General features: G+C 33.9%; 1 protein-coding gene across 1 annotated transcript; it reads right to left on the reverse strand.

Annotated features, from left to right (window-relative positions):
* Positions 1 to 1,892: 1,892 nt before the first annotated feature.
* LOC142619611 (cellulose synthase A catalytic subunit 4 [UDP-forming]) lies at positions 1,893 to 7,867 on the reverse strand. Its single transcript, XM_075792768.1, has 12 exons — positions 7,755 to 7,867; positions 7,456 to 7,654; positions 7,230 to 7,345; positions 6,550 to 6,607; positions 6,301 to 6,451; positions 5,145 to 5,757; positions 4,904 to 5,041; positions 4,627 to 4,752; positions 4,321 to 4,533; positions 3,695 to 4,204; positions 3,077 to 3,427; positions 1,893 to 2,711 (listed from the first exon to the last, which is right to left on the reverse strand). The coding sequence occupies exons 1-12, from the start codon at positions 7,833 to 7,835 to the stop codon at positions 2,130 to 2,132; spliced, it is 3,138 nt and encodes a 1,045-aa protein (XP_075648883.1). The 5' UTR covers positions 7,836 to 7,867; the 3' UTR covers positions 1,893 to 2,129.
* Positions 7,868 to 14,332: the final 6,465 nt, after the last annotated feature.

The raw sequence follows: 14,332 nt of genomic DNA on the forward strand, positions 1-14,332 counted from the left end.
TGGAAGAATATACACAATACATTATGTTTGAAATTATTTTCATATACAACAAGAAGGAGATTTGATAGCAATGGTAAGGAAAATGGTGAAGACTCTTTAATGCCATTATTTTCACCCCAAGACCTCAAAATGATGTAACTCTTTAGTTGCTGAATAGGGGCTTTTAAACTAAAGTTAGGGTTTCATGGGTAGAACAAGATTCTTGAAATTTAGTTGTGTTAGATTTGATAGGAGGGCTTTATTGCGGCTTTAGGCATCCTCAAGGATTGGTCTATGGATAATAAGTGAATTATTGTCCCCCATGTTTTTAAACAAGTGGAAAGATTTAGATTTTACCGTTATATTAGGATCTTACTCCTGATATATTAAAATAAGCTACATTTCATGATTAGGTTTACAATCCTCTCAAGATTAAGAGTTTATAAAAATAGAAGTCGTGAGATTAATTATACATATGGTAGTTGTTAATAAAATAATAAATCTCATAGCTATCTAGTTCTATGAGTCTTACACATTTAAGACGGACCAACACATCAACTAAAAGTCTCTACTTTCATGACTAAGATAAATCATCTTAGCTGATATGTTATAGTCTTCCTAAATGAAAAACTCAATTTCATCACCTTTATAAACTACAATTTTGAGTTTACAAGGAAGTTTGATATTGATTTTCGGCATACAAATTATATCTCCATGCTTAAATCACACACTATGCATCTCATGGACTTATAAAATTATGTCCAAATATTCATGTTAATATAATCTTAGAAAATATAACAACTTTTATTCTTTAATAGGTAATGTCATACAATAGGATTTTAAGGCATTAGTACCCCAAATAATGTCATGTGGCAACCTAATAGTGTCATGTGGCTCAGAGGCACAGCAGCACAATGTGGGCTCAATGAGGACACAAGAATTTAAATGGGCGAGATTGTAACACCCCAAATTTTGTGGATGTGATTAGATTGGATTGTATGAGTATGTGTTGTGTTGTGTTGTAGGTGTGGGTTGAGTCCAGCATTGGGTGTTTATTAGGTGGATCTTGGGTATCTAAGTGATTACGAGGAGTGTCAAATGTAACTAGACTGGTCCTTTTGGAATATAGCACAAATATGGCTAGCATAAATGTGGGTCATTACAAATGAAATCCCCAAAATGCCTGTGAGGTTTACAAAGGAGTCGTCACTTGTTTTAATAGAGACAATAATAAACTAAAATTGAAAATAATACTTCTCTTTATTCATGAACTGAAATTGTACATCTTATGAAAATAACCAAAAAATTACATGGCTTTGGTTTTAGATACAATCTAAGAAAAGTATATGATTTTTTTTCTTAATTACAATCTAGAGATTGAAAAGTACAAAGTAAAGTATAATCTACTAATCCTTAATCTAAGTTTGGAGACTAGGTTACAAGATGGGAATGTGTTAGACACCTACCCTCCCTAGTTAAACCAGTCTTCTAGACTTTGGTGACAATTCTCACATCATTGAATAACAGTTATAGCATCCAATCACATGTGTTAAAACAAGCACTCATATGTGGGTTCTAATTAACTCAACTGGTAAAGTCTTTGATGATTGAATAAGAGATCTGAAAACAAGATGATAGGCATGGTGAAAACCCTATTCTAAGCATTCACCCTATTCTAAGCATGCAGACATGGAGTAAAATGATTAAAATTAAAACATAGTGAATGTGTCTCAGGTGATAAACTCTAATCTAAGAGCATTGTGAACATGTTATTTGAATTTAAAAAATCCTCATGTTAAATAAGTATTATACCAAAGTTATGCCCTATATATATAGGTACATGGCATGCACGGTCTTGGGGATTATAGGGTAGTTTATAACCAGAAGACATTGTTAGATGCAATGCACGAAAGTAACACTAGAACATATATGTAATTTCTCAGTGTTTCGTATATAGTTTTCAATTGTACATATTGCAAGTAGCCCTCCTTTGGCATTTAGCATCAAAATCTCTCTCTCTCTCATGACTATACACATCACACTATGCTTGGAAGCATTTGAATATTTGAACAAACAAACAATCGAAAGGTGTCATAAAGCCAGAAACCTATAATGAGAACGATTGAAGGCAAAGGTGACCAAAAGACTGTTTAGCAATCCACCCCACATTGTTTAAGGATAGGGCCGGTTTGCTTAGGCAGGAAAGGATCAATTCGAACCCAAACCAGTGAGAAAATTGATGCAAGAAGTACGGACCAAAGGACCACTATGGTAGGAGTCCTGTTTTGCCTTCCCATCAAACCTTTGAGGAAAGGATAAAGATGAACAATGACCCAGAAGGCAAAAAATAGCTTCCCAAATAATGGACCCCATGAGCCATAGCCATTGTTAATAGCATCTGAAATTCCAGCCACGACTCCCACCATGTTAATGATTATAAGAGTGGTTGGTATGATTAGAAGGGTGGTCCACTTGAAGAGGTAGAGCTCCCCAAAATCATCATCATCAGCTTGCTTTGATGTCACGGTGAAGTTGGTGTCAACTCCAGCAAGGACCTTGAGGAGGCCTTGGAATACGGCAAAAAGGTGAGCTGACACTCCACCAATCACCCAGAATTGCTCGTTACGCCACCAGTCCTCAATGCTAACTCCGCTCCATCTGAGCTCAAGCACACCGGTGAAAATGATGGACAGGAAAAGAGCCAAGAACCATACGCTAGCAAGATTGGTCAGCTGCAGATCAAATAATAAGAATCTGATTAGAGCTTCTGTGGCTAAAATATTTGGCATCAGAATTGGTATATGTTAGTGTGCAACTTTTTTTAATGACATCCAATATGGGGGGAATAAATTCCAACGGCCTATTTCAGTGTTCCAGTTTAACTAACAGCATATTTAATAGGTAGAAGATACTTTTCTTCAATCTCTAGATTCACCCATTCAAATATTTCTTCTAACATTGTCCACAAAAAAATTAAAGGCCAAGTAGTTTTTTATGGATCAAGGTGATTGATAAGCATATTGCTTGTTATGCTCAAAATGCCCAGAAATCATTCCTTCATAATTGTCATTGCTGAAACAAATTTTAGCATGCTTACCGTGGGAATGATGAATTTTCCAGTAAGAAGACAGACAGCTGGAATGGTGCAGTATGCAAGTAGAGGAATGGAAGTGAATGGGTAAACAATGGTGTTAGTGTAAGCCAGCCTTTCTAGCCATTTCAACTTTCCTCCATAAGCATACCATAGTGGGCAATGGCGACTAAGGAAAATTTCAACAGAGCCAAGAGCCCATCGAAGAACTTGGTGTAAACGATCTGATAGATTTATTGGAGCTGATCCCTTGAATGCAGGTCTCTTTGGCATGCAGTATACTGATTTCCATCCTCTGCAGTGCATTTTGAAGCCTGTCAAAATATCTTCTGTGACCGAACCATATATCCACCCAATCTGTAATAGGAAAATTTGTCATTGTGTGTAATCTTACAAGTCATGTAGTTCTTTTTGATCATGCAATTAATTTCAAATTTCTGGTTTACCAATCTTACTATTTGTTAAACCAGATACCATAACGATGAAATTCTAGAAAATTGTCCAAATTCTTTTGGCACTTCTCTGGTATATTTGGGTGGTTAAAAATAGAAAGGGTAAATTGAGGGGAGTTAAATTTATTAAGAACCTTTGAATCCAAATATAGGGGATTTAGGAGCCACTCACCTCTTTGCCCCATTCAGTTTTCTCTTCATACCCACAACTGATAACATGAATGGCCTCCTTAACAAGTGATGCTTGATTAGTCCCTTCAGGAAGGCCACCATTTTCCATAAGAGTGGAAGCAATAAAAACTGGTGATTGTCCAAACCTTTTCTCAAAGTTCTTTTGAGACATGAGTGATGATTTCTCCAACTCATCATAGCCTTCAAGCCCTTCTTCAATCTCTTCAAGATCAAACATAGATCCAGACCCTTTCCTCACATAGCTCTTCCCTCCCATTTTCTTCTTCTTGGTGTAGAGTCCCCCAAGCAGGCTTCTTTCACCTTTCTTCTTTGACTTCTTCCTTGAACCAGAACAACAGCAGCAGCACCATGAAGGCAAGCAGTCACATGTCATCTTTGGCCGCTTCTCAGATGCTGGAGGATCATAGCCGTACAATGCCTGCCTGTTGAAGACACATCCAGTGCCAACATATACCGGGCCTTGAATGCCATCTAGGCCTTTCATGTTGATCTGTAACCAAATAACATTGAAAGCATTAGTCTGAGTCATTTGCACAAATTTTGATGCAGATTAGTAATGATAATCAATTTTGATATGACAAAATCTTTATAATTTGTATTACTTACATCGAAGAACACAATATTGCGATTGGCATATCTATCATGACGATCAATACCATCGAATCTTTGAGGAAACTGGACATAACATAGTTTCTTTCCCAGTTGGGGATCCATTAAGAAGCACATGGCTTCCCTTACAGCCTTGCTATTGTTGATGTAGTGATCACAATCCAGATTCAACATGAAAGGTGCATTGGTAAGCACTGCAGAAACTCGAACCTATAGATAATTTTTGGGGAGCCAAGTTATAAAATTAGTAGTTATCCCAATTGGACTCAGTTTAAAATTGTTTGAATTTCAAGATATACTCACCAGAGCATTCATGGCACCAGCTTTCTTGTGGTGTTGATAGCCAGGACGTTTCTCACGCGAAACATACACTAGCCGTGGTAACTCCTTACCTTCCACATCTAGTGCACCCTCACTTCCAAGATATACCTGCAAAGAAAGTAGCATTTCCACAAGCATTTTTAACAGCAACTCAACCCAAAATCCAGACAGAAGCTAAAAGTCAATTAGGACTTAAAAAGAGTCACATATGAAAACATATAGTTCATCTGATAAAAACAGAGTTGGGAGGGTGGAAAACCTGAAGCATGCCGGGATGATCACGAGTGTTGTTCCCAGGCCATGGGGTACCATCCTGCATCACCCATCCTTCTTCTGGTTTCTTTGTAGCCTTTGACACCAATGCATTAATCCTTACTTTGAACTCTTCATACTCTCTCTGCAATACATCACAAGCATTCACTTAGGCCTCATTTGGTTGTTGGGGAGCTGTTGAAAAAAGTTTATGCAGAGAAATATTTGTTTTTGATCTGTTTGCTTACTTTCATGGCTCTGCGATCCTTCACGAAAGTGGGCAGAACCTTATCTTTCAAGTAGTCAATCTTCTGACTGAAGTAGAACTCAGGGGCCCTGGGCTCAATGCTATACTTCTTGCAAAATGGAACCCATCTTCTTGCAAACTCAGCAGTTTCTGCTAGTGAATCGAAAAGTAGCATGGATGCACCATCATCTGATACATAGCAGCTCACTTTATCGACAGGGTAATCGACAGCCAAGATGGAAAGAACTGTGTTTGCTGTTATGATTGGTGGTTCCTTGAGGGGGTCAACAGTACTGACATAGAAATCAACTGGGGCTAATTTGTTTGGTTCTCCCTCACGCTCAAACCTCAAGGACAGGCGGTCCAAGTATGTTTCCCGGGTGATGGGGAACCATTTAGGGAATTGATCAAGTATCCAAGAGAATGCAAACCATACCTCGCAAATTACTGAGATGAGCCATAAGGGATAAGCATCATATGCTGGAGTTAAAATTCGAAAGCGGAGAAAAAAAGCAAGAACCACAAGCCGGATGACAATGACTATGCGATATGGATTGATTTTGCTTGAGGAGATTGGAATTTTTCGCCACAATGGTTGCCTGGCTTCAGCCAAACTGTAAAAGGACAGCGTTTTAAATTTTTGTTGATAAACGAAAGTGTTTAAGTTGGTGCATAGTTCCAAACAGAAAAACATTAGAAGTACTTACAATTTTACCACAAATAAATGCTTGAAAACTTGTTGGTAATAAATGTGATAGGTGTCACACCAACAAGATAATAAAAAGATCCATGAATTACCTTTGAGTAATATGTTCAAAAGTTGGCACATTAATTTTTTCAATTTTATACAATAAAATTTATAGTAACCATCATACTTCAAAATATAAATTTCTCAATAATATATTTTGTAAAATAAGCATTTCATTGTGGGATGAGTAGAAATTGCTGTGGAGGGTAAACCAACTTAAATAACAATAATTTTTTCTTCAAGGCAAAGGAAAACATTTGTGTCAGTTGTTCAAATATGATTTAGCAGGTTATTGTGTGCATAGCACGATTGGAGAGGTTAAAAAAATGGAATGGCTAGCATATTTTTAAGATGTGGTGTCTTAGAATTGAAGGCCAACAAAATTGAGGAGAAAACATAAACCACTTACAGGTAGTCATCATCTTCTCCTTGATCATTATTTCCATCATCTTTGCTTACTAAGCCTTTCTTTTCTTGCCTAACTTTCCACTTCTCTACTCTCTCTTTCCATTCTGCGCTAGTGTAGGCCTCCCTATCGCCTTCAAAATCCTTTCCAGTAACTGTGCCCCATCCAAAAAATATAGATCAATCAATAAATACAAGAAACAAATTAATCCCTTGAAAATGAAAAACTGAAACATGTTGAAAGATCACCTACCACTTCCAGCGAACGAACCAGTAGGATGCCACTGCGGATGATTATAGTCCCCATTTTCCTGCAAAATTCATCACCTTGACCTTAAGAGTCCTTCCGTACTGTTTGAGTTCACTCTTATTTTTGAATGTATGATGAAAATGGACCATAAATGACTTAATTTTAGCACATTTTTTTTTTAATCTTTGAGATCTATTTTAAAGAGAAAGAAACTTGGTTGTTGAGCCATGAAAGCCCGCATATATAATTTGTTAGCCAATATTATTTTTTTCTGTCTTTTTTCGTTGTGTTATAGTTAAAGGTAAAATTTAGGTACAATATTGTAGTTTAGGTTTTCCAATTGAATTCAATAATATTGTTGTATTAACCAATAAACCACGTGATTGATTTTAATTATTCTTGAAAAGAAAAAAATTATTTTTTCTTTATTTGTTGAAATCAATTGAGGAATCCAAGTAACTATACCTATGTATTACCAGTTTAAATAGATAATTGATGTATTGAAAGGTTTTAAATATTAGAGTGGAAAACACCAGCTTTTGGCCTATCTTCTGCAGCATGGAAAATAGCTACAGATCATCACATTGGCCCAACTTATAGGCTCTCTATTTCTAAGACAACTATAAATCTTATTTATCCCACAATATGAATTGGTATATAGCTTGAAATTTATATGAAATTACCGAATGGTTAATGGCATGTTGCTTATCCGAGTCATCAGGGCGACTCTTAATCTGAAATTCATCATCAGAATCATCTGCATCAAAGTTTTCCTCGTCTCCAGCAACTCTAGGACATCCTAGAGAGAGAAAACCAGAAAACATTATGTAATGAGTCCCATTCTCATTGAAAACATGATGTTTATAATAATAAAAAAAATGAGACTAAATTAGAGCATGATAAGCTAACCCTTTTGACGCTTATAGCGAGTGTTGCACTGAGGACAGCACTGGTTCCCTTCACTTCTTTCATAGTCGTAACAAGGACGACAAACCGGGAATCCACACACATGACACGCCACAAACAACGTACCATCTTCCTTGTATCCAATCTCGTCACCACAAACTCGACAAACTTTTGACACAGACTGACGAGTTGGAGGCCGTTGCTGCCATATAAAAGTGAATTGTTACACTGTTTCCTAACAGCTAAAACTTTTAAGAGTAACTTTAACACGAGTTTTAGAAGAGATAAAAAGAAGGAGATACCTCGTCACCATGCAATACATTGACTTCATTTCGGGTGTTAGAACCAGTAACCAAGCCACCAGCCATGGTGTTGGAGGCCATGGCAAGCAAAAGGAAAGAGAGTAATGAGAGCGAGTGAGAAGAGAGGAGGTGGAAGGAGGTATTATAAAAGCTATTGGGTGCAAGTACTGTTGAGTTCGAAAGTAGTGTTGCTCTACCAACTGTGAGTTGGGAAGTCGTATGTTTGAGTATTAGGGACGTTAGCGAGCGATAGGTAGGAGGGGATAGTTTGGTTTGCTTGCGGTGTCAAATATGTATATGCTGCATAGCTAGCTTGGATTCAAAGGCGTTTAAGGCTGACGCTAACCTCTTCCGACACAAACCAACAACTGTATACTATTATAAATATATATGCACACCTTGCATGTCTCACCAACCCCCTTCCACATTATGGCCTAGCTTCAACTTGAAAAAAAAAAAAAAAAGATTCCGTAAATAATATGAAAAAAAATACAGTATGGATATATATGTGCTTACACCAAAAATAACTAATTAATATGCTTACATTAGTTATAAAATCGATGACTTTGGTTCAAATATCATGTATTTATAGAAATATATATATATATAATTTTTGAGAAATTTATATTTACATTTTCAATAAAGCAAAGTGTTTGCTTTTGCATCTAAGAAAGAGCGTGTAGATCTTGTAAAATTAGACCTAGACCAGTTAAATTGCCCAAAATTGGAGGATTAAAAAGTCTATGGAAGTATTTTTTAGACTTGTAAAAAAAAACTGTTTAACTCGAACCCGACTTGAGAATAGGGCAGGTCAAGTTGAGTCGACATGTTTTTATGAAAAAAAAATCTGATTTTCTTATTTCAGTCTGGGTTGTTTGTTTCACAAGTTTAGACTTTCTAATATTTCACTCTCTAAATTCTCACTTTTTTCACCTCTTCACCCTTCTCAATTTTCTTCTTTATCTAAATCTGGTGAAGGCTAATCCTTCATCAACACCATGCACAATTCATTCACCTCATCGGTCTCATACTCTCGGTCAGTAATAGGGTTGTAAACGAGCCGAGGTTTGTCGAGTTGTGCATGTTCAAGCTTGGCATGTTAAGAAAAGTCAAAAGTTCAAGCTTGGTTTGAGCTTGTGACAAGCCTAAAAATAAGGTTTGAACTTGAGCTCATAGAAAAACCAAAAAACTTAAGCTTGGCTTGGCTTGGCTTGGCTTAATTAATTAGCCAAGCCAAGCTCAACTTAATATTAAGCTCAAAGTCGAGGTCAGGTCAAGCTTTTGAGCTTGAAATCTAAAAAAAAAAAAATTACATTATTAAATGCTTAAATCTCTAAAATTAAGAAGAAGAAAAATAGTATAATTATTTTATCATTCGTCTAGTCCTACTTTGGATTACACATTATTCAAATTAAAAATTTATATAATTAAATTCATTCATTCATCGTTCTTCATCTATAGCCTTAAAAATTATTCAAAATACAATTTATACATTCACTTTAATTAGATGGTGAACTAGAAAAATACTTGTTTGTAATTATTATGAATGAGTAAATACTAATATGTTTCATAACTTTACTTTAGATGACTGATGGAGAAGAATCATATGTGGCCCATTTAATTTATTTTTAAATGTAACTATAATCTAAACTGGTTTTTGGTTAGTTTAGAGGGAAGGAAAAAAAATAAAGATAATGAGTAATGGTTCTATGTTGGTCATGTCATTATTAAGTTACTAGTGAGTTGTCCGTGCGATGCACGAATAATACCACAATGTTTCATGTAAGATAAATTCGGAGAATGTTGTACATATATTATACCATAATTGTCATAGAACTTTGTTAGTAATGAGTTCATTATAAGAAGTAACAAAAGCTAAACAAAATAATGAAATAAAGATGAAATTTAGAATTTTTTAAAAAAAAAAAAAAACCTAATGAACCAAATGCTAAAATCATCAATTTATACATTATTGAAATTCATAGAAAAGAAAGCACACACAACATATAGATCATTATACAATCATCATTAAACCAAAACTCAAAAAAAAAAAAAAAAAAAAAACCATTAACCCAAAACTCAATTTATTGTAGGAAAAAAGTCTCTATATTTCTTTATTGAAATATCAAGAGACTTACTCTAGAAAGAAGCTTTGGAGTCTAAAGAATGCGGATTGAATAATCGTGTTGTTTTTCCTTTGCAAATTCAATTGCCATTGACTAAATCCCCTTCACCCTACTACCGCACACCCTTGGTGTAATGGTCACTCCACAAGTATAAGTGCTTATGGGGTATGGGGAGTAAGGGCTAGAGTTCAAGTCTCCAAGAGAGAGCTTCACACGCATATACACTTAGATTTGGCTAGAGTAGAATTTCTATCTAATATTTTTTATTTAAAAAAAAAAAAAAAAAAAAACCCTCCACCCTAGATGACAACTGCTTGATCCCTATAATCCAATTTATGATTTACAACAGGTTTAGCTTTTGTTTATTTTGAAAAGACCAGTCTACTCAAGTCATATGCTAAAATTAAACAATCTTGAAAGGACAATGACAATGAGACTTTTACACTAAATAACAATTATTGACTTCTCAGTTCTAGACTTCAAGCATCTTTTGAAATCGATATACACAATAACACAACCTATAAAAGAAAATAACAAAACATAGAATCTCACGATCTTAACCCTACCGATTTTAAGTGAAGAAATGAATTTTTGAAAGTAACAAAAGATAGCTTGAACTCATACATGTCAAGGCTACTTAATGTGCAATGGATAGTCACTGGCTACAACAAAAAAATCACAAGAGCAATAGGTTTCTTCCATTGGCCTGGTGTTTTAAAAAATTGTATGGAAATAAAATTTGAGAGCAGCAGTAGTTTAGAAAATTTAACTGTTAAAGGTTTTTTTTTTTTGAAGAGGAAGAAAGTTTTTTTAAGAGAGAAAGAAACAGAATGGAGGCATATAGTCCAAGTTGAGAAGGGAAGGCAAAGCGTGAGAGAGAGGTTGGGGAGTCAAAGGTTTAGAAAATCCTACATTAATCATTATAGCAGAATATTGATAATGTACATAATCTGAAAACAAAAAGGCAAAAACCAAAATGTCATTTTGGAGGCAAGCTGTGATTAATGCATCTACACAATCATAAAGGCAGAAACTTTTTATATAACTAACGTAAAAACTTGCCGTACCAACCAAAAAAAAAAAAAAAGACTAACAGAGTAGGGAGACTTTGTTTATGAGATGTTTGTATGTAAATTCATCACCATAAAATAAAAAGGATTCCCATAGAATAAAATAAAATAATAATGATATTAGTAAATAAAAGATATGGATTTGTGTAATTTAGGCAACAGAAATGCTAGAAGATTATCTATCTCAATCTCATTAGTTATTAGTATCCCTTTTTATTAAAAAAATATTGAAACATTTGGTATACTAAAAGACATGAAGAAGAGAAAGAGTTATGGTGTAAACTCAGTCAATTAATGGGAGGGTTGGATGATTGTAAAGAAACTTCATAGGAAGTGCCACTTGGCAAAAGCTTAGACACTCACAAAATGAGGTCTCTGCTTTTATATATATATTGATTGATTGATGTGTAATGAGTATACTTAGTTAACACAGATAAACTTATAAATAAGCCTATATTTGAATTATTTTACATTAAGGCTAATAGCTCACGAGTTTGTTCATAAACAATTTTTTTTACTTAGGCTTAGCTTGTTTATTAAATGAGCCTAAAACTAAGGTTCAAATTTGGCTTATTTATAAACAAACATTTTATTAAGTCAAGCCCGAGTTGTTCATAATCGGCTTAATTCATTTACAGCCCTACTTAGCAGTCGTAAATCTTTCAATCCCTAATCAACCTTCAAAATATCGTTGCATTAAGCACTGACTATGGAGGTGATTTTTTCATCCAAAGCACCCATAATTTATTTGTTTGTTTCTACTCATACCTTACTTTTCTTATTTATTTATATATTTATATATTCCTTAACTTTTCCAACAAAAAGAAATAAATTTATGCAAACAAATTAAACTGTAGCAAGAAGCCTCAATTACTTGTTTGTTTTATTTACTTTCGACTTTTAAATCAATGTTTTCTTAGTCATTTTATTACATAAAAACCACTAAAAATCATTATGAGAATTGACTATTAAAAAAATTAAATATCACATATTTTTAATAAAAGATTTGTAGTATGTCTATAGCCTTAATTATCTCTAGAGAAATTACTTGGACTAAACAAATACTGTTCTACGTAACATATCCATAATCCTACCATGATTGCCTTTTCAGATAAAATTTGAAATATTGATTATTACTCTTATAACTTTATTTAATGTTTTATATATTACAACAACTGCATCTAAGGTTAATATTTGATCTACAACATCCGGTTTTTCATTTATTCTTTTGTGAAAATATTATACTAATAAACTAAGTACAAACTTAAAAATTTATGTATTATTTATTTTTATTTTTTAGTGTTTTCGTTTCTTTGTTCTCTTGTTTGTATTGAATCGAAGACAACAAAATATATGCTCTTCTTTTTTATTGTGTATTTAAATTTTTTGTATGTGAAAAAAGAAATGACAAGACTTAGGTATAGCACTTAAATGCGGTTCTTTAAATTCTCCTTTTAAGATTTTATCATGTGACTTTTTTCTCATAAGATGAAAGTATATTTTTTTAGTTAAATGATCACATGATAGAATCTTAAAAGAAGAACTTAAAGAACAGCATCTAAGATACTGTACATAAATTTTGTAAAAAAAAAAATACAAGTTATACTAGATTTGACCTAACCATGACAATCAATGATAGAGTAACAGTTATAAGTTTTGCAAACCATTTCAATTCTAACTCGTACCCAATTTGACATATAATCAAAGAAGTCGAATCTGAACTCATCTTATCTGAATTTGATGCCTTATCTGAACCAACCCAGATTTGATATTTCCAGAAGGTTTCTTTTTAAAATTAAAAATTATATATGCATCTTGACAAGAACTGAAATTAAAAGCAAAGAAGAAAGTAAGAGAAACATTAACATCATCGGACAAGAACCTATCAACAACCATGAAAACCACAACAAAACTTCATTTTGTGTACGTTTGGGTGACCAAAATAATCTCCAATTTTCATTAGAGAGCTCTATTTTATTTTATTTTATTTTTTTGGAGCCCTATATAACATTTACATTGGAGCAAAATAACTGTCCTTCGAACAAAGAGGTGAAGAATAGTTGATTTGATATGGGTGAGAGTATATTCAAAGCCACATGGAAGAGTCCATTTTATAATGATATCCTCCTCTGCTACTCAAAAAGCTATTATATGTAGTGTCATATATTTGGAGGAAATTCAACTAAGAAAGAGTACTTCTTATTACTGTAGTGTAGAGCAACTAATTATCAACAAGTTCCTTCCTGTAGGAAAGTGCTTCAACTAAGCAATGCACCTTATCTTATTCCCTTGAAGGAGAGCACTTTCATTCGCTGAAACAGCTTAGGCCTACTGATTCCCCTTCCAATCTCACAAATCTATTAAAGCATTTTTGCAGACGCTAGTGTAGAGAAATCAGGTCATGGAGTTGGGATTAGCACACTCATATTTCAAATGGAGGCAACCCATCCACTGGAAGTTTAAGCATTTTCTTTCTTTTCCTTTGACAGCCTAAAAAAGTTAGAGAGGTGCAAGAATATCAAATTTATTCCATTGACATTAATCGAGTATACCAAGTATCCTGTAAACAATATTTAGATCATACCTCGTACGTACAATGTTTTGTTTGAAAAAATAAAATAAATCTTCTTTCTACAAGTTATGAGCAGGTTCAAAAAATTAAAATGTGAGACATCAAGAAAAATATAATATTTATGACCGTAGTACATATACACATGATTCGAAGGTATAAAAACGTAGGCATAAAAAAGAGTATATTACGGGGTGAAACCCACTAATCCAAGATCTTCATGAGATCTAACTTTAGATTTCAATTCAACCAAAATCTAAAAGTAGAAAATGCTAAAAATACTACAAATTTCACTTCAAAAAACTAAAAAACTAATATGACAATAAATATGATTTGTAAGCTTCAACCACGTAATAAATGAATGTTTGAATTGATGGAGAAATTATAAGGTCCATATGGTGGACAAGTGATGTAATCCACTATTCCACTAAAAAACTCACACTTGTTTAAAATTGTTAAGTTAGAAAAAAATTCAAATATTGATTCAGCAATTTAACAAGTGAAAGTCTTTTGGTAGAATGATGAACAAGTGACGTGCTCTACTAGAGGACTGTATAATTTCTCAAACCGATAACATGTTAATTTGTAAGTTCTATGTAATAAAATTTCTAATATCCCTAACACCAATCCATAACCACTGGATTCCATCCATTCCAGTATGAGACCAGACAGAACTACAATGATTCAGAGACCATAATGCATCTTTTTATTTATTTTTTTTACAGTAATGCATTTAAGCTTCTTAATTCATGTCACTCATGTGAGGCGCCCGTTCTCCATTTGGAAACCACTTTAAATATTCGTCTGTTTCAT

This window comes from Castanea sativa, chromosome 12 (genome assembly GCF_040712315.1).
Source record: "Castanea sativa cultivar Marrone di Chiusa Pesio chromosome 12, ASM4071231v1".
NCBI classification, from domain to species: Eukaryota; Viridiplantae; Streptophyta; class Magnoliopsida; order Fagales; family Fagaceae; genus Castanea; species Castanea sativa.